At 59.9% G+C, this 21,923-nt stretch overlaps 1 protein-coding gene across 5 annotated transcripts in view; it reads left to right on the forward strand.

The window, feature by feature from the left end:
- The window catches only part of Sulf2 (sulfatase 2), an 85,489-nt gene that overhangs the window by 18,288 nt on the left and 45,278 nt on the right, over positions 1–21,923 (forward strand). For all 5 annotated transcript variants that reach the window (XM_058575543.1, XM_046432888.2, XM_046432890.2 and 2 more), the window contains exons 2-3: positions 3,999–4,252; positions 18,020–18,259. In XM_058575543.1, coding sequence (XP_058431526.1) covers positions 4,078–4,252; positions 18,020–18,259 — 415 coding nt within the window. In that variant the 5' untranslated portion in view covers positions 3,999–4,077. The remainder of the gene's footprint in view (positions 1–3,998; positions 4,253–18,019; positions 18,260–21,923) is intronic.

Consider the following 21,923-nt stretch of genomic DNA (forward strand, 5'->3'; position numbering starts at 1 on the left):
GGGTGGGGCGGGGGCCGGGACCATGGCCAGAGGAGGGAGACATTTCTCTGCTAAGTCAGTCCATGTGCCGGGACCTGCTGGGAGCCAAGCCCTGTTTTAGGCGTTGGGATATGGAAATAAACAACGTTGGCAAAAACCCACGTCCAGGAAGGTGACATTCTGCAGGGAGAGTGACAGTGAAATAGCTGGTTGCCAGAGGCGACCGACGTGACTGGGGAATGCAGAGACTCACTGCAAGGAGGTGAGGAGGGGTCATCAAGCAACCTGGATGAAGGCTCCAGGCAGAGGGAAGAGCACACAAAGGTCCTGGGGTAGGGCTGGCCCGGCTCCACAGAGGCCCTGTGGCTGGAACCAAGGAGAGAGGGAGGGGATGAAACCAGCGGTGGTGGGGCAGATGGCCGAGGGACCTGGCTGTGGGCAGAGGGACCTGGCTGCGGACGGAGGCCTGAGGCCCTGCAGCGGAGGCCCCACTGATGTCCTAAGGACCCCCTGGCTGTGGGTGAGAGCCGAGGGTGGAGGGAGGGAGCCTAAGGAGACTGTTGTCACCACCCGGGGGGTTATCCTGCCCGCTGTGCTGTCTCACACGCGGGAGGCCCTGGCTGGACGTCCGCAGAGTACAAGAAGGAAGGAGCGACAGGTGGGCCAGGCCTGGGGGCCACCTGGGAGGCCCTGGCCCCGCTCCCAGGGCACCTCTGCACACCCCAGGGCCCCCCACCTCGGGTCCCTGTCCCCGATCTGTCGCAGCCTCCCTCCTCTCCACTCGTTGGACTTGGGGGTCCTCCGAGGACAGCCACCTGGGTCTCCCCGGGTCCTGGATGGCCGGGCGTTTCCCCACAGTGGGGGGCACCTGAGGTTGCGCCCTGCAGGCGGGCAGGTGGATCCAGAGGCGGGGGCTGTCTGGACGCCCGGACGGTGGGTGTCCCCCGAGCCGTGCTGCTGGCTGGAGAGAGGGGACCAGGGGGCCTTGGCGAGGAGCCTGGGTGAGTGGCGGTGGCCGTGGGCTGGAGGTCTGCGGTCAGGGGGCCGCGGGGTGGCCAGAGACTCCGCAGGTTCAGCTTCTTGGAGTGTTTTACCAAGAAGGGGAAAATGGAGGCGGAAGCCTCCTGTCATCTTTAATTGGTTTCTTTGGCCGAGGCCAGGAGGGGCCGAGCCGGGGTTCGCCAGGGATCGACCTGCGACGGGCGCCGAGGGAGAAATCAGCCCGTTCCGCAGCCTCCATCCAGGAGGAAGGGGCTCGGCTGGGAGGTCCCCCGCCCGGGAGGAGGGGCTCCAAGACCAAGGGGGTGTGACCAGAGCCCAGCAGACCTTGTCCTGGACCCAGCCCCGCCGGCCCGGAGCCCCCCTCCGCCCTGCGCCCCCTCCGGCCTTGATGCGGAGGCTGAGGCTGGCTCCAGGGTGACCGTCCAGCACACTGGGATTGGGCTCTTCTCTGCCACATGACCTTGGAAAGTGGCCTTGCCTCCCTGTGCCCGGCTTTGCCATCCACACAGCGGGCATAAGACAGATGAGTGGCTGCGCGGGTTACACGGGTGGCGCCTGCGAGGTGCTCAGGGCGGGGCCTGGGGCCCTGCGAACATGGACCCTTCAACGCGCTGACCTCCCTGAGGAGCCCGGGCAGGCGGCTGGGCCCTGGGGAACAGCGCTCAGGGGCTTTGCAGGGCCTCCCTGTGCCCTGCGTCGTGGTGTGAGCAGCTCGGCGGGGAAGGGACGTCGTTTCCACTGGTGCCTGGGCACGATCTTTCTTCAGAAATGTGCCTCGTAGTTTTAGTTTAAAATGAGGCCATCTGAAGAGGTGCCTGGGGACGTTCCCAGCGAGAGCCACAGAGATGGCCCTGCGCTGTCTGATGCGAGAAGCTGGGAGGGGGCTGGGGGAGCTGGCGCCGGCAGTCGGGGGACCCGGGTGCAGACTCCCTGTGGGCGCTGGTGGGGCCGTGAGAAGCCTCCGTTTTCTGGTGAAATGGGGACGGTAGCGCCTGTCGCGGGGGTCCTGGACTGAGGGAGGCTGCAGGGTGGCCACGTGGCCTGGTGAAGCTTAGGCGGACCCTCCCTGTGCCGTCCAGCCTCAGCAGCGAGGGACGGGTCTCATCCTCCACGCCCAGTTTGCTGATGAGGAAACTGAGGCACAGAGGTGTTGAGTTCCTATCTCCGCCGTCGCACGAGGTGGCACAGAACAGGCCCCCGCAGACCGTCCTGCAGGGCTCGGCTGGCAGAGACCCGGGTTTCAGCAGGTGAGGAGGCTGAGGCCGGGGTTCGTCCCCCCACACCAGGAGCCCTGGCTCTCAGGACGGAGCAGGTGGCCATTACAGGAGGGCAAAGTGCCCAGCCCTGGACCCTGCCTGGGGCCGTCCCGTGAGAGCACTGCCCGGGGACCCAGAGTGGCTGGCTGGAGGGTGGCTGGGGCAGGGCCACCGTGACCGGCCTCTGAGCCTCGGAGGCCCAGCTCCTGGGTGGCCCTGCCCAGCTCAGCAGCCGCCGCAGCCGCAGAACTCGCAGGACTCCAGCAGAATCGTGGCAGGCACTACACAGGGGACGGGGACGGGGACCACCACAGACCATCTCTGCCCTCATAGGGCTCCCCCTCCAGGGGGTGATTGAGGGAAATAAAGGGATGATAAATGCAGAGAGAGCCTGGGACAGGGACACCTCCTTAGACGGTCCTGTCCACGGAGCTGACGTGAGTCTCTTAACTTGGCAGAGAAGACTGAGTCCATCATGCAAACCCTAAGAAACCCTTAGCAGTTATATGAAAGCAGGGAGTGCAAAGGCCCTGGGGTGGAATTGAGAAGCCGGTGTGCTAGAGAGCAGTACAGGTCAGGGAGAGGTTCCCCAGGCCTGCAGAGAGTTCACTTTCATTCTGTAAGCCATGGCGGTGGCGGTGGGGGGGCTTGGGCAGGTAGATACAGGAGGGCTCTTGTAGGTGAAAAGCACCTTCAACTTGCACAGCCTGGGAGCACACGCCCCTTCTGATTTGGGGCCCTGTGGCTCTCACCCCAGTCCAGTCACTGTAGGAGGATCCCCTGCTGCCCTGGGGGTGCATGCAGGATGGGGCGGGAGCTGGTGGTGGGGAGACCCCCCCCAGCCACATGCAGTCCCCAGGAGAGGGTGCAGGCAGAATCCCGGAGGAGCCTTGCTGGGTGCCCAAAGCTGGGGTTCTGGGGTGATGGCCAGGCTCTCCCCATGGACAGGAGGGACAGACCATCTCCTTCAAGGTGACGGCAAAGTGGTGCAGCTCAACTCCAAGGTGCTTGGTGTCTTCCCAGCACACACCCATATTCTCTCTGATCAACGAGACCCTGGTCTGTCTCTGGATGGGGCTTGAAGGCGCATTTCTTCAAGAGGTAAAAATGCGGCTGAGAGCTAGTGAGGCCAGAGACCGCGCAGCCAGACTGCTGCCCCCCAACTCTGTTGTGACCCATGACCTGGGGTCAAGAGGAGGAGAGGTCACGGTGGGAGGTGAGAGTTCACTCCTCCCTCGGCAGCCCCCCAGCTCCCCTTTTCCTGTTGCCACCGGCCACTTCACCCTGAGGCCCCTGTGCCCACCTGGAGGTGCCGGGGTCCGGCCCACGGGACGGGTTCTCAGGATGGCCGCTCACCTGCTGGCTGCGGGGGACTCAGGGGAGGGGCGGGTCTGGGACAGGGACACCAGCTGCGTAGCTCTAGGCAGCCTGGCGTCCATCCCGTCCGGCCCCGTGCGGCCCGCTACAGCCTGCGCCTGGCGGTCCCCTCCCTGTGCCGGGCAGAGGCCAGGTGGCCTGCACTTCCCCTGGGGAGGACCACCACTGCCCTTCTCTGCGCCAGGTCTGTGGGTTGAATCGGAGGATCTGGCTGTCCACCTTGGGCCAGGGCTGTCCCCACACAGCTGGGTGGCCCCAGAGTCCAGAGGGGCCCACGGGCTGTGCTCCAGGACAGCGGCCCATGCCAGCCGCGCCCAGGCCACCAGGCAGACGACGGCAGCACTGGGTGGCACGGGGCTGACCTGGGTCCTGCCTCCTCCCCAGGTCGTGAGTGAAGAGGGAGCAGAAACCGTCCGCAGAGCACTTCGGCCTCGCCCCGGGAGGGTCGCAGGGACCCTCTGAGATGGCCCCGCCCCGCCTGCTGCTCTGCCTGCTGTCCGCCACCGTCCTGCCGCTCCTGGACGGCAGCGCCGCCTTCCTGTCCCCCCACCGCCTGAAGGGCCGGTTCCAGAGGGACCGCAGGAACATCCGCCCCAACATCATCCTGGTGCTGACCGACGACCAGGACGTGGAGCTGGGTAAGCTGCAGGCGTCCCGGGGAGGCCCCGGCGGGACGGGCGCCCCAGGGCCTCTCGCGGCCGGGAGCTAGGTCATGCCCAAGTGCGTTCGCCCTGCGCCGCGGAGCAGCGCCCGGCACCGCTCTGCAGAGCCGCTCCTGGGGGCCTGCGCAGGCCAGGACCAGGGCCTCATCCGTCCCCACCTCTTTCCCCACCCGATCCACCTGGGCTGGGTCCACGGCCACCACAGGTGGTCCCCCACTCCTCCCTCTCCTGGGCGAGGTCCCCGGGCTTCTGCACCCGAGCTGTGCCCTTCTTGATTTGTATGAGGAAGAAATTCCAGAAATGAGGCCCCCGAGAGCTGGCCTCAGCCAAGGTCAGCCAGACCTGTGTTCCCCGGGGGCCAGACTCTGCCTTCGGGTCTCACTGACTCACAGGCCACTCCCTGACCTCTGCCACCTCCCCCCCAGAGTCCACTGTCGCTGTGGGTGTCCTTTCTCCAGTGCAAACCCCGCTGTCCTGCGAGACGCAGCCCACCCCTCTCCACAGGTCCACTCCTCAGAAATATGGGAGGGGAGCTGCCTTCACACTGAGTATACACAGACCTTGACGTTGTTCCCAAACGGGACAGTCTAGCAACTGGTGACCCAGCGGTGACACTGAGTCAGGTGTGCTGAGTGATCTAGGTCATACGCAGACACCGGGCCATTTCACAGACAGCCCCGGACCTTCCAGGGATTTTGGTACCAAGGAGGGAGCTGGGACCCATCCCCACCCCAGACGAAAGGTCAGCTGTGAAATGCAAGCCACAGATGCAGATCAGGTGCAAATAAAAAGTGTCATTCCACGTTTTCTAAGAGCCACATCTTTTAAAAAAGTGAGAAGATACTGTTGAGCCCAGTGGGTGGCGCACGCCTTTAGTCCCAGCTGCTCTGGAGGCTGAGGCAGGAGGATCACAGATTGGAGGCCAGCCTGGGCACTAGCCAGACCCTCTCTCAAAATAAAAATAGGCTAAGGATGTAGCTCAGTGGTAAAGGGCCCCTACGTTCAATCCCCAGGACGACAGATCAATGAAGATAACAGTGCAGTTAACGACGTTTTGTCTAACTCAGTGTATCCAGACGACTGTCACTTCCACAGGCCGCTAATATGAGAAATCAGGACACATTTTGCATCTTTTAAGCTGGTTTTGATGATGTATGTGTGTTTTACACCCAGAGTGTCTCAGCACAGCCACTTTCAGGTGCTCACAGCTGCTGTGGCTTGAGGCCACTGCACTGGTCAGTGCTGGCCTTATCGTTCCCTGCTCATCATCAGTACCACCCCGTGTTGTGAAAATGTGGGACACGGGTTCCAGCCAGTGGGAATAGCATGTGCAAAGGCCCGAGGCAGGACCAGGAAGGCAGAGGTGGCTGAGCCTGGAAAAGGGAGGTAAAACATAAAGAGAGACGGCATTGCGATCCTGGGAAGGACTGCCCGTCGAGTGGTCACTGGCCAGGTGAGGGCCGAGCCCTTATCCCTGGCCACCATCAAACGTCACAGCATGTTGTTTGCCAGGTAAACCTTCACAAGCCAAATCAGTCTTTTAGCTGCCCAAGAAATTCTAGTGTAGAACTCAGCGGCTCCCTGGTCCGTATGAGGGCCACGTGCAGACGCTTCTCAGGACCTTCTCTGTGCGAGAGGAATTGGCAGGAGGCAGCAGTCAGGACCCGAGCTTGTGCTGACAGCTGGACACAGATGCTGGCCGGCTCCGGCAGCGGTCAGAAGGAGCTGCTGCTGGTGATAAGGGCATCTGGGGGCCGCGGCCACGGGGTGGGGGTCCAGCAGAATTTGGCGCCGAGGACTTGCAGGCACACCTGGACCTCAGGGCCCCTGATCTCCCTTCGCGAGGCCCTTGGGGCTGTTCTGAGGTGACGCTGGGGACTTTGAGAGGCCCTGGAGGACCGTTCACTCACCCAGCACCTACTCAGCGGCCTCCGCCCCGCGCAGCCCACTGTGCCAGGGTGGAGGGCAGGAGCCGCCTGGCCAGGCCAGCGGGGCCTGGTGGACACGGGGAGGGCTGGCGAGTTGGTCTCAGTGAAATGGACAGCAGCGGAGGATGAGGACCTCACTAAGTGTCCCCGAGATCCCTGGGGCCTCACAGTGGAATGAGATTCCAGGAGCAGAAACTGTCCAGGAAGCCGGGCAGTGACCGGGCAGGTGACCGCGGGCCCAGAGGGGGGCAGAAGCCATGGCTGGTGAGACCTGGTCCCTCTCGGTGTGAGCTTGGGAGATAGAGGCAGGGACGGATCGGAGGTTAGGAAAGAGGAGAATCGAGGACGACGTCTGGATGTGGGGGCGGGAGCTGACAGGTGAGTGACTGAGCAGCCAGCCAAGCTGGTTGGTGTCAGAATCCAATTTGAATCTTGCATCTGCGACTCTTAATAAAACCATCAGAATAAGCCAACCTGAGGACAGGAGCTGTGGGTGCACGGGGAGGGTAAGAAGGAGAACTAACTAAACCATGGCTGACTCCAGGTACAGATCTGCTCTGTCCATTTTGCCCATGGAGAAACAGAGAAGTTAAGCCCCTTGTCCAAGGTTGCACAGCTAGAATGCAGTTAAACAGAATTTGAACCCACAAGTCTGAAGCCCTGCTCTGCTTAACCAGATTCCTGGGATGGGTAGTGAGTTGCTTCCAGATCTGGGGCATGTTGGTTAGATCGCTGCACACGCGAGTGAGCGTGGCTGAAGGCTGAATCCTGTGGTCGCATGTTCTGTGGCGTGTCTGTCCCCTCCAGCGATACGGACGGCACAGCCCTGTGCCTCCCGGCCTTCCCCGCCACGGGCAAGCCAGGGCCTCCTCCACGGCAGACCTGGCTTTGGAACCAGGCTGAGCTTTCGGGAGGTGAGGGATGGGGAGGTGGCAGTCGGGCCGATGGCTTTTTATAAGCCATGAGACAGAACGGGATCAATAATGCATGTTCCCAAACAGCCAGCCCATTATCTCACAGTCGGCACAACTGGCGCGCGGAGGGGGGTCCTAAAAAATTCATCACCTGCTATTTTCTGCTCACCCATGCGGCAGCTCTGCCCGGCGACTTCTCCACGGAGACGGCCCAGGCTGCCTTCCTGCCCCAGGGCGGAGAAGAGCCGTCCACCCTAATTAGGGTCCGGCCCAGAGGCCAGCAAGAAAAGACCGGGAGAGAAGGGCCCCCGTCCCTGTCCTTAATTGAAGGCTGGGGCGGCCGCCCTGGCGTCCCCGGGCCTTGCCGGCGTGCATCTAACCTGAGCTGTTCCTCGGAGGTGGCACGTGCCCCGGGAGCTGGCTCCAGGGGCGTATGAATTAGTAAGTGACCCAGATCATCCGTCTGTTTTCAGGGCATTTGGGAAGAGCCCTGGGGACCATCGGGCTGGTGGCCGTCCTCCCCCGGAGTCCAGGGCAGCAGCCACCGTGTTGCTTCGTGGGGGCCTCTGGTCAGGGAGGCCCGGAACGAGGGGCTTTGCTGGGTTCCCTGGTTTAATTTGGCCAAGACCAAACTCAGGGAGCCCAGGCCAGGCGGGCACGGCTCAGCAGTCCCCGCGGTCCTTACACAGAGCGGCCACCCTCCTGCATCCGGTCCTGCACTCGAGGTCCTCTCCACCTGGACTTGGTTTTTGAAGCTGGAATATTACTGTGAAGGGAAGCGGGAAATTCGGACCTCAGAGAAAGACCAGTGTCCACAGAGTCGCCGCGAAACCCAGGGCCTCGGGGACAGCACAGCCGGTGTTTAGGGCTCCCAGGAAGCTGCCCCCACCCCCGGGAGCCGTGCGCCTGCATCACGAGGACAGGGCAGCGGCGATGGTCAGCTCCCCTTGCGGGCAGGAGCAGGCGAGGGAAGCCGTGAGCCCGCTGACCGGGGCTTCCCTTCCGGCCCCACTCACGCCACATCACTGCTGCCGTGCGTCTGCCTGAAGGTCAAGGACACAGTGGGACCCAATCCCCAGAACATCAGGCGTGGACTGTCCTGCTCACTCTCCCAGGTCCAGGCCAGGCAGGAAGAAACTGCCTTTCGGGGCTCCCTGAGGCTGGCAGACGCCAATCAGGCCCCCCAAAGCTGGGTGAAGCATGGAGAGAAGCTTGAAGCATCTCTGAAGGACTCTCTGCCTTTTCAGAACATCTCGAAACACTCCAGCGTCGGGGAGAGGCTGGGTGCTGTCTAGCCAGACGGCTGGGCTCGATCACCACTCTGCACTGGCTGTGCGGCTTTGGGAAAGTTACTTGACTTCTCTGTGCCCTGGCTCCCCCGAGTGTAAAATGGAGATGCCGTCCGCCTGCTGTCCTGTGGTGGCTGAGCCCAGGCAGGCTGTGCCTGTGTGGTGGCTGGCTCACATTCCAACTCCAAAGCCGTCCTCCGTCGGTGCCACCTGGGCCGGAGCCCGGGGTGCTGCTTGTCCATGACACTGCTAGGTTTAGGAGTCATTTCCCAGCGTGAGTCTCCTGTGGCACCACGTAGCAGGGTTGAGCCTGCCGCTGGGGCACGGGTGCACACTGCCAGGTATGTGAGCCGGGCATGTGATGTCCCCGGGCTTGAGTGATCCCGTCAGTCGGGTCGACTGTAGCTGCTTCCTCTGCGGATGCTGTGTGTGCTGGGGACAGAGTCGCGCATCATGGGTGCAAAGAACAGCCGAGTGGAGGGTCAGAGGAGCCGCCAAGGAGCCGTGGGAAGGAGACGCCATTGGATGTAAAGTCACATGAGTCACAACCCCTATGTCAGGGACTTAGCAGAGCTGAGCCAGTTTAAAAAGGGCATTTATTTGACTCATGGGAATAAAGAGTCTGAGTCTATTTTAGCTTCAGGTGTACTTGGATCCAGCAGCACTATCCTGGGTGCCATTGGCCTTTCCGTCTCCCGGACCTCTGTTTTCCTGCAAGTCGGCTTCCTTTTCAGGCCTGCCCACCACAGGGCACTCCTGACCATTGCAGACCCAGGTGGCACTCTAGGAAGCCATCCCTGTGCTGAGGGAGCTTTTCCCACAAGTGCCAACGAAGTCCCCAGATTGAGTCTCTCGGCCTGGATTCCTGGGACATCTGGTCAACCGTGAACCATTCGGCAGGATGGGACCAGTGCTGGGGCAGCCCCGATCACCCTGCAGCCCGGGAACCACGCGGAGTGGGGCGGACGGGCGCGGTTCCGCACAGGAGAACCAAGAGCCAGCGCCAGAAGGAGGAGAGGGGCCCGTGTGGAGTCGAATCGAGGAGACCCCCCTCCTGCCTGCACATGGTGTCCGCAGCGGGGCTCAACCCAGACCAGACTGGTTCATCCATCAGGGGTGTGCAGGTGCCCACTGTGTGCCAGAGGGGATCCAGCAGCACCCGAAGGGGACAGAATCTCCGCTTGTTCACATCCTGGTGCCAAAGCCGATAAATAGTGGCCAGGATAAAGCAAGGAGACAGATGTGGCTCAATAAAGGGTGGCCTCCTCGAGAAGGGACATCCGAGCAAAGAAGGTAGGAACACCAGCCAAAGGGATCCCTGGGAAGAGGTTCCAGGCAGAGGGAACAGGATGTGCAAAGGCCCTGGGGCAGAACTTTCCCACAGGTTAGCAGAGCTGCAGAGAGGCCAGGGCAGGGTGGTGGAGTGTGAGCCGGTGGGGGGGGCAGGAGGAGAAGGGGTAGTGTTGGGGTCCATCATGCAGGGCATGAGCCTTGAACCCAGGGGAGGACTTCAGCTTTCTGGGTGAGGTGGAAGGCAGAGAAGGACGTAGCCTGACTACTCTGACCCTCTGGCTACTCCGTGAAGAATGGATAAGAAGGGCGTCCATTAAGGAGGCTGCTGCGAAGGTCCAGGTGCAAGATGGACCCAGCAGGGAGTCTGCTGGCCAGGTCCAGGCACAAGACGGTCAGACCAGAGAGGAAGACGGACACCGCCATCCCACAGGACAAGCGGACGAGACGTGCTGGCGGGTGTGACGTGCGGGAGAGAGGACCAAGAGTCATTTCAGGGAGTGGACCTGGAGACTGCGAGGGTGGACCCCCCTACGGAGCTGGGGAGCCGCGGGAGGCGCTGAGCTCGGGAGAGAGGTTGCAGGGGCCTGTGAGGAGCAGCCCGTCACCGCGGGGGACCGGCTTGGCGTGGGGACCAGGGAGCCGTGTGCAGCCCTGTGGTTTGGCCTTCACGGGGTCGGAGGCCCTGGCCAGCCTCAGGGCGTGGGTCCTGAAAACAGCAGGTGTGGGGCTCGGCAGCCCCCAGTCCCCCGTGTCCCGTCCCCCCCCAGCCTGGAGCGCCGGGCCCTCCCTGTGGCTAGCCCCCAGATCACGGTGACTTGCAGCCCGGCCTCCCCGAGATCCACTCACCGCAGGAAGCAGAGCGTGTGGCCACAGGTTAGTGGAGGAGGAGGCCCGCCGCCCGCGCCTCTCTGAGCACATTCCTGCAGGACTTTCTGTTTTTCAGTTCAGGAACACTTGGGGGAATCTCTTGGATTCTGGAAGCGACTTTGGCAGCACGTGAAAGAAACTGTAAGTGTAGCTGCTCACACAGCACGGAGCTGCCTCCTGATAACATGGAAGGTTGGGGCTGGCCGCGCAGCGTGGGCCTGGAGACTCCAAGGTTCTCAGAGACTCAGGCCCTCGCCTTTCTGCTCCTTCACCTTGGAATTTGGCTTCCATCTTCAAGGTCACCTTGTGCTTCAGAATGGCTTCTGGGGCTCCGGCTATCACAACTGCGTTCCAGGCCACAGACAGGAGGAAGCAGAAAGGCAATGAGGCTGGGCCTTTGGTTCAAGGAGCCCTGGCCTCATCCCGTGCAGCAGCCACAGCTGACTTACCCAGCTGCGTGATCTCGCCAAGGAGCCCGGGCACGCAGGCTGGGTTCAAGGCGGGTCTGACCGTGTTCTGCGAGAGGGTGAATAAATGTGGGGGAGCACTGGGGACGCGCAGGGCCCTGAAGCTACTTCTCCACACCTGCAGACCAGGGGACCTGGGGACGTGCCATTGACGGCTGTCACCAGGAGCCACAGGAGCCTGGCCATGCTGTTCCCCAGCCCTGAAAAGTAAGGGTGGGGCCAGTGGAGGAGGAGGGTGGCGGGTGTGACGGGCATCGACCGCACCGGAGGTGAAGAGCGAGGGCCGGCACCGCTGCGGCGCCTGGCGAGGTGCGTCCTGTCACTGGTGACCCCTGAGCTATGAGGAGCTGGTCACGGGCAAACCTGGGGAGGGACAGAAGTTCAAGAGTCCTGTGGCAGACACAGCCCTGCCGGGGATTTGGAGATGGGTGGCAGGACCTAGGGAGTGAAGGGGAGAGTGGCAGGACGTGGGGACATCACGTGGCCCTGGCCGGCCTTGTGAGAGGGTCTGGATTTTCGTGCAGGGCTGATGGAAAGTCACCAAGATGCTCCAGTGGGCTGCTAACCCCAGGGTCCTGGTCACCCCTGGCCTGCCGTCCTCAGCCTGCCCCCTGCAGGGCCAGGCAGGTACTGCGGAGAGGGAAGGGGCCTGGCGGGGGGCCTGCTAAAGGAGGCCCTGGATGTCACCCAGTGTTGCCCGCAGAGACCTTGAGGTCTTCAAGCAAATCCAGAAAGCTGGATTGATGGGCTGGTTAAAAAAAAATCATCCCCAATTGGATTTTCAAGATATTTCCAGGCCGACTCAGATCTCGCAGGCAGGAGGGCGCAGGGGCTCGGCCGTGAACTCAGGCCCCGGGGAGCGCCGTCACGAGCAGGTTCCCAGCTGTGAACTGAGGACTTTGTCTGCGCCAAACAGCGAACGGAAACTCACGTCGCTTTTCCCAACCAGGATCCAGAAGACCCTATGAAGGGGACCCGTCGGTCGCCCGAGTGCACATACGGGAACTGAGGCCCGGGAAGCAGAAACGTCACCCTCACCCTGCCTCCCCCGTCCAGAGCCCTTCCCTTCCTCCTGGGATGGCGACATGGAACATTCCAGAACCGCCCACAGCTTCACAGTCAAAGGAACCTCGTAGGGTCCACTGCTGTTAGGACAGAGAGAGGAGCGGAGGCCACAGGTGTGCGCCTTTCCCACGTCATTCTTTGGGTACCAGATGCCACCTCAGGATGACCTGAAGTCGGCCGAGGGGCCGTGTTCACTCTAGACCTGGGGAGTGGCTGCCCCGCGGGTGTTCATCGGGACACTCTTAACATGCAAACCTGAGGGGTGAGTCGGGGACAGGCCCAGTGGGTGGTGTCACGTCCCACCCGCTCTGCTGCCCCCTGCCGGGTGGCCCTTGATGTCCTTCCCTCAGCCCCCAGCTTGGAACCCTGGGAGCAGGTCGAAGGTGGCAGGCACGTGACATGGGCACCAAAGCCGTTCCCGTGTCTGGGTCATCAAGAAACCGACCGCCTTTCCCCGAACCCAGCTGCTCCGGGCCAGGGGTAGACAGGCCCCGTCCAGCCTGCCCCTCCCACTTCCCGGAGACCGTGGACTTCGCCGACGTGTCCAACAGGCACCGGCAGGAGAGGGGCTCTGCCCCCGACCTCCAGGGAGGCCGAGCAGGAGGGGGCGCCGGCCCAGCTCCGGGTGCGGGCCCTCGGCTCTGGGTGCGAGTTCATGGCTCTGGGTCTGAGCCGTCGCAGGGGCCGAGGCTGAGCGCACCCCAGCGGGGCTGCTGTGTCCCGGCACCAGCCGAGCCAAAGGGACCGAGCCGCGGCCCAGGCAGGTTGTGAGGTCTCTTTCTTTTTTCCCCGAGAGGAGCCCGGGATAGAGATTTTATGGAAAACCCAGAGCGACGTCTCCTCAGGCCCGTGAATCCCCCGGGACTTAAAGTCCTTTTCAAATCAGAAGGAAAAGGCGACTCAAGGCGGAAGGATGTGGCTGTGCAGAGCGTCCAGCCGTCATGGCGCACCGAGGCCGACCTGCCTCCCAGGGGGACGCTTTCCACGAGGGAGGAGGGACCCGTGAAGCAAGGAGGCTGAGTGCCTTCCAAAGGCTCGAGGGGCCCAGGAAATGGCCTCGCTTGGAACATAGGAGCCAGGACCGCATTCTTTCTTTTATTAGTCGTCGATGGACCTTTACTTGTTTGTGGTCTGTACGGTGCTGAGAATGAGCCCAGGGCCTCACACGTGCCAGGCCAGCGCTCTACCCGGGGCCCAGCCCCGCCACTGATAAGACCTGACTGAGCACCTACGTGGGCAGGTCCAGCTGCGGCCTGCCACGGTGACCCCAGGTGTAGCCACGGTGACCTGCAGAGAGGCCCTGGCCCAGCAGACCCTGGGGGTCACTCCGAGCCAGGTCATCTGTTCCCCAGGTAGGGGGAAGGCCACAGCAGGGTGCACTGTGAGGCCAGTGGTGGTCAGTTCTTCCCCCATGCTTCCAGAGGGTCTCCCGCTGCGTGCGGCCCGCGGTCTGCCTTGAGCATCTTCAGATACTTCAAAGAAAGCCCCCCACTCCCCACGCCCACTCCCACTGGCAGCCTCCCAGCTGCAGCCCGTGTGGCTCCCGGGAACATTTCTCTTCACGGCTCACACCGAGTGCCGAGAGCGACACAGAGTGAGGAGCGGGAGCGGGAGCGACTTCAGCTCCCTCCGAGAGCCTGCCGAGGAGGAGCTATTTGCAGAGACGTGGAGGCCATGAGGGATGGAGTCCAGGCCGAGAAGCAACAGGTGCAAAGGTCCTGCGGCAGGGGTGTGCCTGGTGCATGCAGGGAGCACAAGGTCAGCGTGGCCAGCTGGAGCAGAAGACTGAGGGAGAGGGACAGGGGTGGGGGGGGGGAGATCAGGGTTCAGGGGCACCGCAGGCCAAAGGAAGGGCTTCGGCGTTCACTCGGGGCGAGATGAGCAGCCAGAATTGGAGCCGAGGATTCTGCGATGTGATAGAATGTGTCGGGATGAGCCCTCTGGTCACCAAGGAGAGGGCACAGCAAGGGAGACGAGGGCAGAGATGGAAGACTCACCAGGAGTCCACGGCAGCAGCCCAGGCAAGAGACGGCGGTGGCCAGGCAGGGCTCAGCATCCCGACCTGAGAAACTGGCTCCTGCCCCTTTCCCGCCACCCCAGTCTTCCTCCACCACTTTCCCAAGGAGGCCCCGCCACCGGACGCCGGTTGTTTACCTGTAGTTTCAAGAAAACAAACCTCCGCATCGTCTCAGTGGTTATCCATCAAAACCGGCACCTCCCCTGCCACCGGGTTTGGGCCACAGGGGTCTGTCTCACGGGGAGCGCTCACACTGCTCCCAGCGCTCCAGGCCTCAAACGTGGGCAGACATGAACCCCTCCACCCAGCAGTGGCAGACGGGGGGGGGGGGGGGTCGGAATCTTGAAGGTCCCGGCACCTGCTCTGACCCAGGCCTTTAGAAAAGGGCTGCAGCCCTGAGGCCGGTGCCTGCGCAGCCCCTGTGAGCCCTGGGGCCCAACGTTGCGAGAGACGGGACTTAAACTCAGAGCAGCTGCCTAGCATTGCCTGGGACATCGGCCCTGCGGGACACAGGTCTGGGGCAGGCCAGCACCACCACTCTCGCCGCCCGCCAGCTTACTGTACTGTGCGTCAAAACTGTGGAACTTGCGCGTTAATTCCGTGATCTCACAGCTACTTGGAATCGAAGGGGTTTTTTTAACATCACTTTAAAGAAAAATGTTGAATCGCGGCGTAGCTGGTACGCGGGGAGCCCCCCAAGCCGTCAGGAGCCGGTGGGCATTGAGCGTCCCCGGGAGACTGGCTTCTGGCAGTGTGTGGTCTGCGGCTGCATTTAAGTCCCACGGGTGGGGGAGGGGCCCCAGGTCATCCGTCACAGAGAGAGGTGTCAGGGTGACCTCACCCCTGGCCCAGCGAGGGGGGAAGGCTCAGTCATGGAAAGAAGCCGGGTCTGTTTTTCTCTGCATGTCCCCAGGTTTGTGTTGGACAGAGTCCGTTTGGGCTGGCGGCCCGGCCTCGGTTGAAACATGAAGAACTGGCCTTTTTAGTTCTTGTGGCCACGTCTCCCAGGTCTCCCCGGCGCTGGCCATCCGCATGGGGGTCCGATCATGTTTGTGTGTTGCAGATGTGGCCTTGGAGGGCCTGGTGGCTGTGGCACTTTGAGTAAAGCAGATGATGTCCCTGGGCGAGGCCCAGCATGGGGCACTTCTGAGGTGCAGATACCAGGGTCCCTCGGGCACTGGCTCGGGCAGGGGGAGTGTGGGGAAGGGGCACTTCAGGGGCCACCCGCCGGGCGCGAAGGGGACGGAGCCAGTGGACCAGGCTTCCGAGTCCATTAAAATAAGCAAGGGGCCCACCGCGTGGGGGCCTCCACCAGGGCTGCACCCAGTGCCACCTCCCTGGGGGCCTTCAGGGGGGCCTCCCCAGCGTCTCCACTTGAGGGTCTGGTGGGTGGTGGGACCATCTTCTGTCCCCGTGTGGTCTCCGGGGGGTGAGAGGCTGGGCGCCCACTGCCAGCCGCTCCATCCTTTTTCCTGAGGTTGTGAACCAGGTGCACAAAATCCGTGCACCCAAGAAATATTCACCGAGTAGCTACTGAGCTCCCAGCAAGCTCCAGCTGGGGGCCAGAGCTGTGGAATAGGCGATGACCCTGGCACTGATGTTCTAGCTCTTTCCAGGCAACAAATAAGGAGAACAGATTAATACGTGAAAGTAGGGTGCTTGACTGTAAGGAAAGAACGTCTGTCTTGGGGCCACAGGTCCTCCCAGGAGATCCCAAGGGGCCCCAGCTGTGACTGATGGGCACTAGGATTTCTGCCAGGAGTGAAGTCCCCCCGCCCCGAGGGGCAGGAGGAGTGGCTTCACCAGGCTCCTGTAACCGGCTGGTGCTGCTCAGCACAAGCAAATGAAGCCTCCCGGCTGGGGTAGGGCAGAGCCCTGGGCCTCGCCAGCCTCAGCCCCACTTCAGGCTGCTGAGTAGCACCAGACGCTAAGGCGGCTCTCGTGGAACCCACTCCTCCAGCCCCTGCAGGCGGAGGCTCCACACCTAGAGCAGACCCTACAGTTGCCCACCAGTCAGAGCTGGAGGGCACCAATAGTTTGAGACCTGAATGATGGGCTTGGCCAACTGAAGCCGAGTCTTGGAAAGAGAACCCTGAACAGAGGTGACGGCCAGTGCAAAGATCCTGGGGCAGGATCGAGCCTGCAGCACTTAAGAAATGTCCAGGTGGCCAATGTAGGCGAACCAAGGTGAACAAGAGGGGGGTCAGAGAAAGAGGAAGGCAGGTGGGGTCACGAGGGGTCTTCCAGGCCACAGGAGGGGATCTGGGCCATCTGAGTGCAGTGGCAAACCGAGTGGCAGGCCGAGCTCTGGAGAGCAGTGGTATTATCTGTTGGCCTAGGGCAAAGAGGTCTAAATCTCCTCCCACTCAAGCCCTGAGGGAGGCCTCACACCTGTTGTCCCATCTCTAAGGAGGTGCTGGGTTCACGCTCTCCCTAGGGCCGGAGGCTCCAAGCCAGATAGACCCTGCTGGCTCCAGTGCTGTCCTGAGGAGTGGCCGGCACTTAGAGCAGCAACGTTCACTGTCCCCAGCCCCCAGGGCCCAAGTCCAAAACGAACCTGTGAGCAGGGCCCGGCCTCCAGGCTCGGGGGCGGGGGTAGGGATGGGGGGTCCTCCCGGCTCCTTGCTTTAGGCCGCCCCTCCCCCGTCAGAGCCTGCCCAGTGTCTGTGACTTCAGCTTCTGTCTCCTACGTGGACACCTGGGTTGGACTTGGCACCCGCCTGGGGCAGCCAGATCGCTCACCTCCGGGTCTGGGACTTTTTCCAAATGAGATCACACAGATTCCAGGAGTTAGGTTTGACCTGGTCCTTTGGGGGGCCACCGTTCAACCCACCATAGACCCTAAGAGCTACAAGGAAAGGGGAGAACCCACGGGTGGCCATAGGAGGGAGAAAGGGGATTTGTGTGGACTGTTCCCTCCAGGTCTGCTCAGTGGGTGTAGCCATAGGGTCCCCTCATCATGCAGCTGTTGAGCACCTGCTGTGTGCCCCAACAGTGGCTGTGCTGGGGACCCAGCCATGGGCAGAGCAATGGCTTTTGCCCACGTTCATCCCCTTCCTTCCTGAGTACCTAACTCTGCTTCCAGCCTCGTGGAGATTCAGGAGTAGGCATGGGGCATCCACTGCCCGGGGTATGTGACAGGTCCTGGCAACACGTGCTCCGGATGAGCGCTCAGAGGACAGAAGGCTGCGTGGGCAGGAGGCTCCAGAGGAGGTGCAGCCGGACAGATGGGTTAGATCTGGGCAGAGAAGGAGGGTGAGTTCCAAGTGGACCAAGGAGGAGTCAGCGCCACTACTGCTGAGCATTTTGGCGGAGACATACTCAGGGAGTTTGGCCAAGGGTTGGCAGGACGGGATTTCAATAAGTGTGAACGATTCTTGGGGAAATTCCAAGCCAAGCAAAATACCATCTTTCCCCTGTTTACATGGTGGTTGCTTTCAAAAAAATAGAGTCAGTATAGATCAATACCCTGAAAAACAACCACCAAATCGCAATGTAAAACATTGCGATTCTGAGATCTTTAAAACAGGTTCCCACTTAGCCCGACGTGAACGTCTGGTAGGTCTGGGGGCCGGAGACTTTGGTGCGCTTGTTCATTTGCAGTCCTGGGGTGAACCCCGGGCCTTGCACAGGCGAGCAAGCTCCACCACTGAGCTACACCCCCCAACTTTTTATTTTGAGGCAGGTCTTGCTAAGCTGCCCACGCTGGCGGGGCACCTGGGGTCCTCCTGCCTCAGCCTCCAGAGTAGCTGGGATCACAGGTGCGCCCCGCGCCCAGCTGGACCCAGGATATTTCCCGACTGGGCCGGACCATCCCCCCTGCCCCTGTGGATTCCCTGTGGTGCCCCTCGAGCACGGGGCGGGGTGGCCGTCCCCCCAGCGGTCTCTCTGTGCCCTTTGCAGGCTCCATGCAGGTGATGAACAAGACCCGGCGCCTCATGGAGCAGGGCGGCGCGCACTTCGTCAACGCCTTCGTGACGACGCCCATGTGCTGCCCGTCGCGCTCCTCCATCCTCACGGGCAAGTACGTGCACAACCACAACACCTACACCAACAACGAGAACTGCTCCTCGCCCTCCTGGCAGGCGCAGCACGAGGGCCGCACCTTCGCCGTGTACCTCAACAGCACGGGCTACCGGACAGGTGAGCGCGGGCACGGAGGTCCGTCCCGGGGGTCCATCCCGGGTCGCACACCCGGCCGCTTTCCTTCCATTTCAAAGTTGTGCCTTTATTTCTGTGTGTAGAAATCAGAAACGTGCAGACTTGTCAGTAGTAGGGATAAAGGGACCTTTTCAAAAAAGTTGAGTTCTTAAAAAAAAACCCGGCTGCGGACAGAGCTCAGTTGGTAGAGTGGTCACCTCGCATGCACAAGGCCCTGGGGTCGGGAAAAAAAAATCCGTTTAAAATATTGTATTCAAGGGAGACCACAGAGTCCCAGGCAAAAGTTTGTTTTCTGCTATTTAAAGCCATGGGGTGGGGGGACAGTTTGACATGGGCGAGATTTGAAGAGATGTAGGATCTGGGGTTCTGTATGGGGGCGACCCGGATGGCTCAGGTTACCCTGGTGCTGGGCCTTTCATCCACAGCTACCCAGGGAGGGCCCCCCTTTCAGCAGGGCAGAGTGCCCCGGGCCACCACCAGGATCCTGTTTATCTTGCTGGAGGGACTGTGAGTTCCAGAGGCGCCTCTGCTGGGCCAGCTGCCGAGATAGGGGTGTTCTTAAGCACAGCCTCTCACTCCAGCCCCGTTGCAAAATCCTCCAAACTCAATTAATTTCGCTTGCTTTAAAAAATAAATAAATACGCCCCACCATGGGCCAAGGGCCAAGGCAGCTGTGAAACCAGATGTTGTGGCCCAAATGTTGCAACCCGGGAGAGCTGCATCCAAGTGCCTAGAGGTTGGTTTGGGTGGGAGGGACGGGAGGGAAGGACAGCCTGAGGTGGGGCAGCGTCTTCTGATCCACAGTGTGGGCTGGCGGGCAGTGGAGCCGCCAGGAAGCCGGGGTCGTTTCCTGCACACTCAGCCGGCCACCAGAATCACCTAGAAAGTGGGGCCAGCTGCAAACCAGGAAGGCCCGCTCCCTCCTCAGCCGTGCACCATGGGTGCCGGTGTGTGAGCATGACCCCTTTGGTTTCTGGGTCTCTGCAGAAGGCTGTGCATGGCCAAGGTCACCTGCGCTACCCCTTCAGATAATGAGGGGCCTGGCCTTGCTGGTGGAGGCAGGTAGGTGGGCTACCGCAGGGCCTCAGGCCCTTACGAAAGGAGGCATCTGCCACTCAGGTCCAGAAATCATAGCTATTTCTGTGCAGAGTCACTGAACTGCAAGTATTTTACATTGAATTTTTAGCTAAAATCTCCTGATTAAAAAAAAAAAAATGTTGGCAAAACTCAGTGTTTTAAAAATGCATGCTGTGAGCCAAGGAAAACGGGGACAGGTGTGGCCCACGGCCCCCTTTCATGACCCCTGGCTGCACAAGGCGTGTGAGACCGTTAGCTTTGTGGATGCCAAAAGAACAGTAAAGACCCTAAAAGTGTTCTCTGAGCCCCTCACGTGCAGACCAGGACGGCTGCAGCCCAGAAAGGGATTTGTCCAGAGTTACAACGTGAGGTGCTTGTGCTGCGATCAGGATGGAGACCGGGGCGTGGTGCAGATGCGGGATCTGGCCCATTGAAAGGAAGCTCGCTTTTCTCGTGGCATTTGGGGGCTGATGCCAGGGGGAGCTAAAGGCTAGGGGTCAAAATCACCCAGGTGACCCAAGAAAAGGAGCGACCTCCGGAATAAACATTCTTCAAAGCTGATGCTGCAAACTTCATCCTTGAACTTACACAAATCACCAGGAATCTGCCTCCCAGAGGACTGACTTGGCCCAGCTGTACTTTGTGGGTACCTGTGTGGTCCTGGGAATGGGACCCAGGGGCGCTCTACCACTGAGCCTCACCCCTGGCCCTTTTTATTTTTTTATTTTGAAACAGGGTATCTCACTAAGTTGCTGCGCCTGGTCTTGAACTTGTGATCCTCTGCCTCAGCCTCCCAAGTCTCTGGGATTACAGGTGTGCGCCCCTGCACCTGGCTACCCAGCTCTACCTAATTATTATATCCTCAGTGAAGACAGGAACATGTCAAATATGAATAATAGCCACCCCCATAGAACAATCGGAATGTTCAATGGCAGTGTTACAAAGTATTCATTTTATTTAGAATGTCCCCGTGTATGGGGGCAATTCTATAGATGTTAGAACTCAGAACCTGAAAACGCCTGTTCACTTTGAACAGGTGTGCTCCTGATTACTAATAAGCAAGAGCTTCCTGTATATTTTTCCTCTTTACCCTGGCACTAAGAAGCTCAGATTTGAGTTTTATGTTGCTGTTTAAGGTAAAAACATTTTAATTGTATGATACTAAGTTACACTGTCGATTGAGAAAATGACAAGAACAAATTGTAACGAATTCAGAATCCCTTCAATGTGATTCATGGTACACATTTAGTTATATAGTAAGATTTTAATCCCCAAGGACAGAAGGTCAATTGTCCCTGCAGGGTCTTGATCCATATTAAACTGTACATCTCTGCAGGTGCCTCGGGATTGATTGAGTGGGATTTAAGATGATATCTCAATTTAAAATCCTTGCTGCTCTGGTGGACCCAGCTTGGTCTATAGGTCCAACACTCAGATTCCTTCTTTCCCATTGGTGAGAAGCCAGTCACATGGGCACATGTGGCTGCAAAGGCATCTGGGAAACAGTCCTCACTCTGGGTGGGCATTTGCCCCGCTGAAACTTCATTTACTTTGAGAGAAAAATGAAATGGATACTGAGGGAAAATGAAGCCTGAACCATAGTAATGTTGTTGATGGAGCTTTATTTTATTTGCTTATTTATATGTGGTGCTGGGAATCGAACCCAGGGCCTCACACGTACGAGACAAGTGCTCTATCACTGAGCCACAACTCCAGCCCCTAGGTGTTTTATTTTAAGAAATGAAACAACAAAACTTTGAAAATAACTTTGTTATATCTTATAATACAGAGGCTGGGCTCTAATTATAACTAATGGGATTTTTTTTGGGGGGGAGGGTTGTACTGGGGATTGAACTCAGGGGCACTTGACCACTGAGCCACATCCCCAGCCCTTTTTTGTATTTTATCTAGAGACGGGGTCTCACTGAGTTTCTTAGTGCCTCACCGTTGCTGAGGCTGGCTTTGAACACCCAATCCTCCTGCCTCAGCCTCCCAAGCTACTGGGATGACAGGCATGCACTATGGTGCCCAGCCTTATTTTTTATTTTGGGAAAGGGCGCTAAGTTGCTTAGGACCTTGATAACTTCCTGTGGCTGGTCTCAAACTTATGATCCTCCTGCCTCAGCCTCCTCAGTTGCTGGGATTGCGGGTGTGCACCACCACACCCTGGGATGGTTGTTTAAGGAAATGAGTTGGTGAAGTGTCTATTGGGAGGAGTGTAATTAGTCCAACAAATTTAAATGGTAGCACAGTGACATCCTTTACTCCGCCTTCCGTTTTCACAGTGGATTCAAAGAAGGTCACCTTTGCCAGAGTGTTTGAGGGTCTGATCCATCTTTCCTGGGGCTTCTCTTAATCCTTTGACATTTGAATTTTCCCCAGTGGAGAGCTTATTACCTCATCACCCCTCTCAATAGTCTCCTCTTCACTTATCTCCCAGGCCAGATTATTATTTGTCAGTGGATTTACCTGTGTTTCAAGCTGTCCTCCGGCATCACTTTAATTAATTTCACAAAACCCTGCATCTTTTAAAAGATGAGCAATTTCATCTTGCAATCATCTTGCTTCA

This window comes from Marmota monax, unplaced genomic scaffold (genome assembly GCF_021218885.2).
Source record: "Marmota monax isolate L192 unplaced genomic scaffold, Marmota_monax_Labrador192_F-V1.1 WCK01_AAM20220418_F8-fsc00014, whole genome shotgun sequence".
Taxonomy (NCBI): domain Eukaryota; kingdom Metazoa; phylum Chordata; class Mammalia; order Rodentia; family Sciuridae; genus Marmota; species Marmota monax.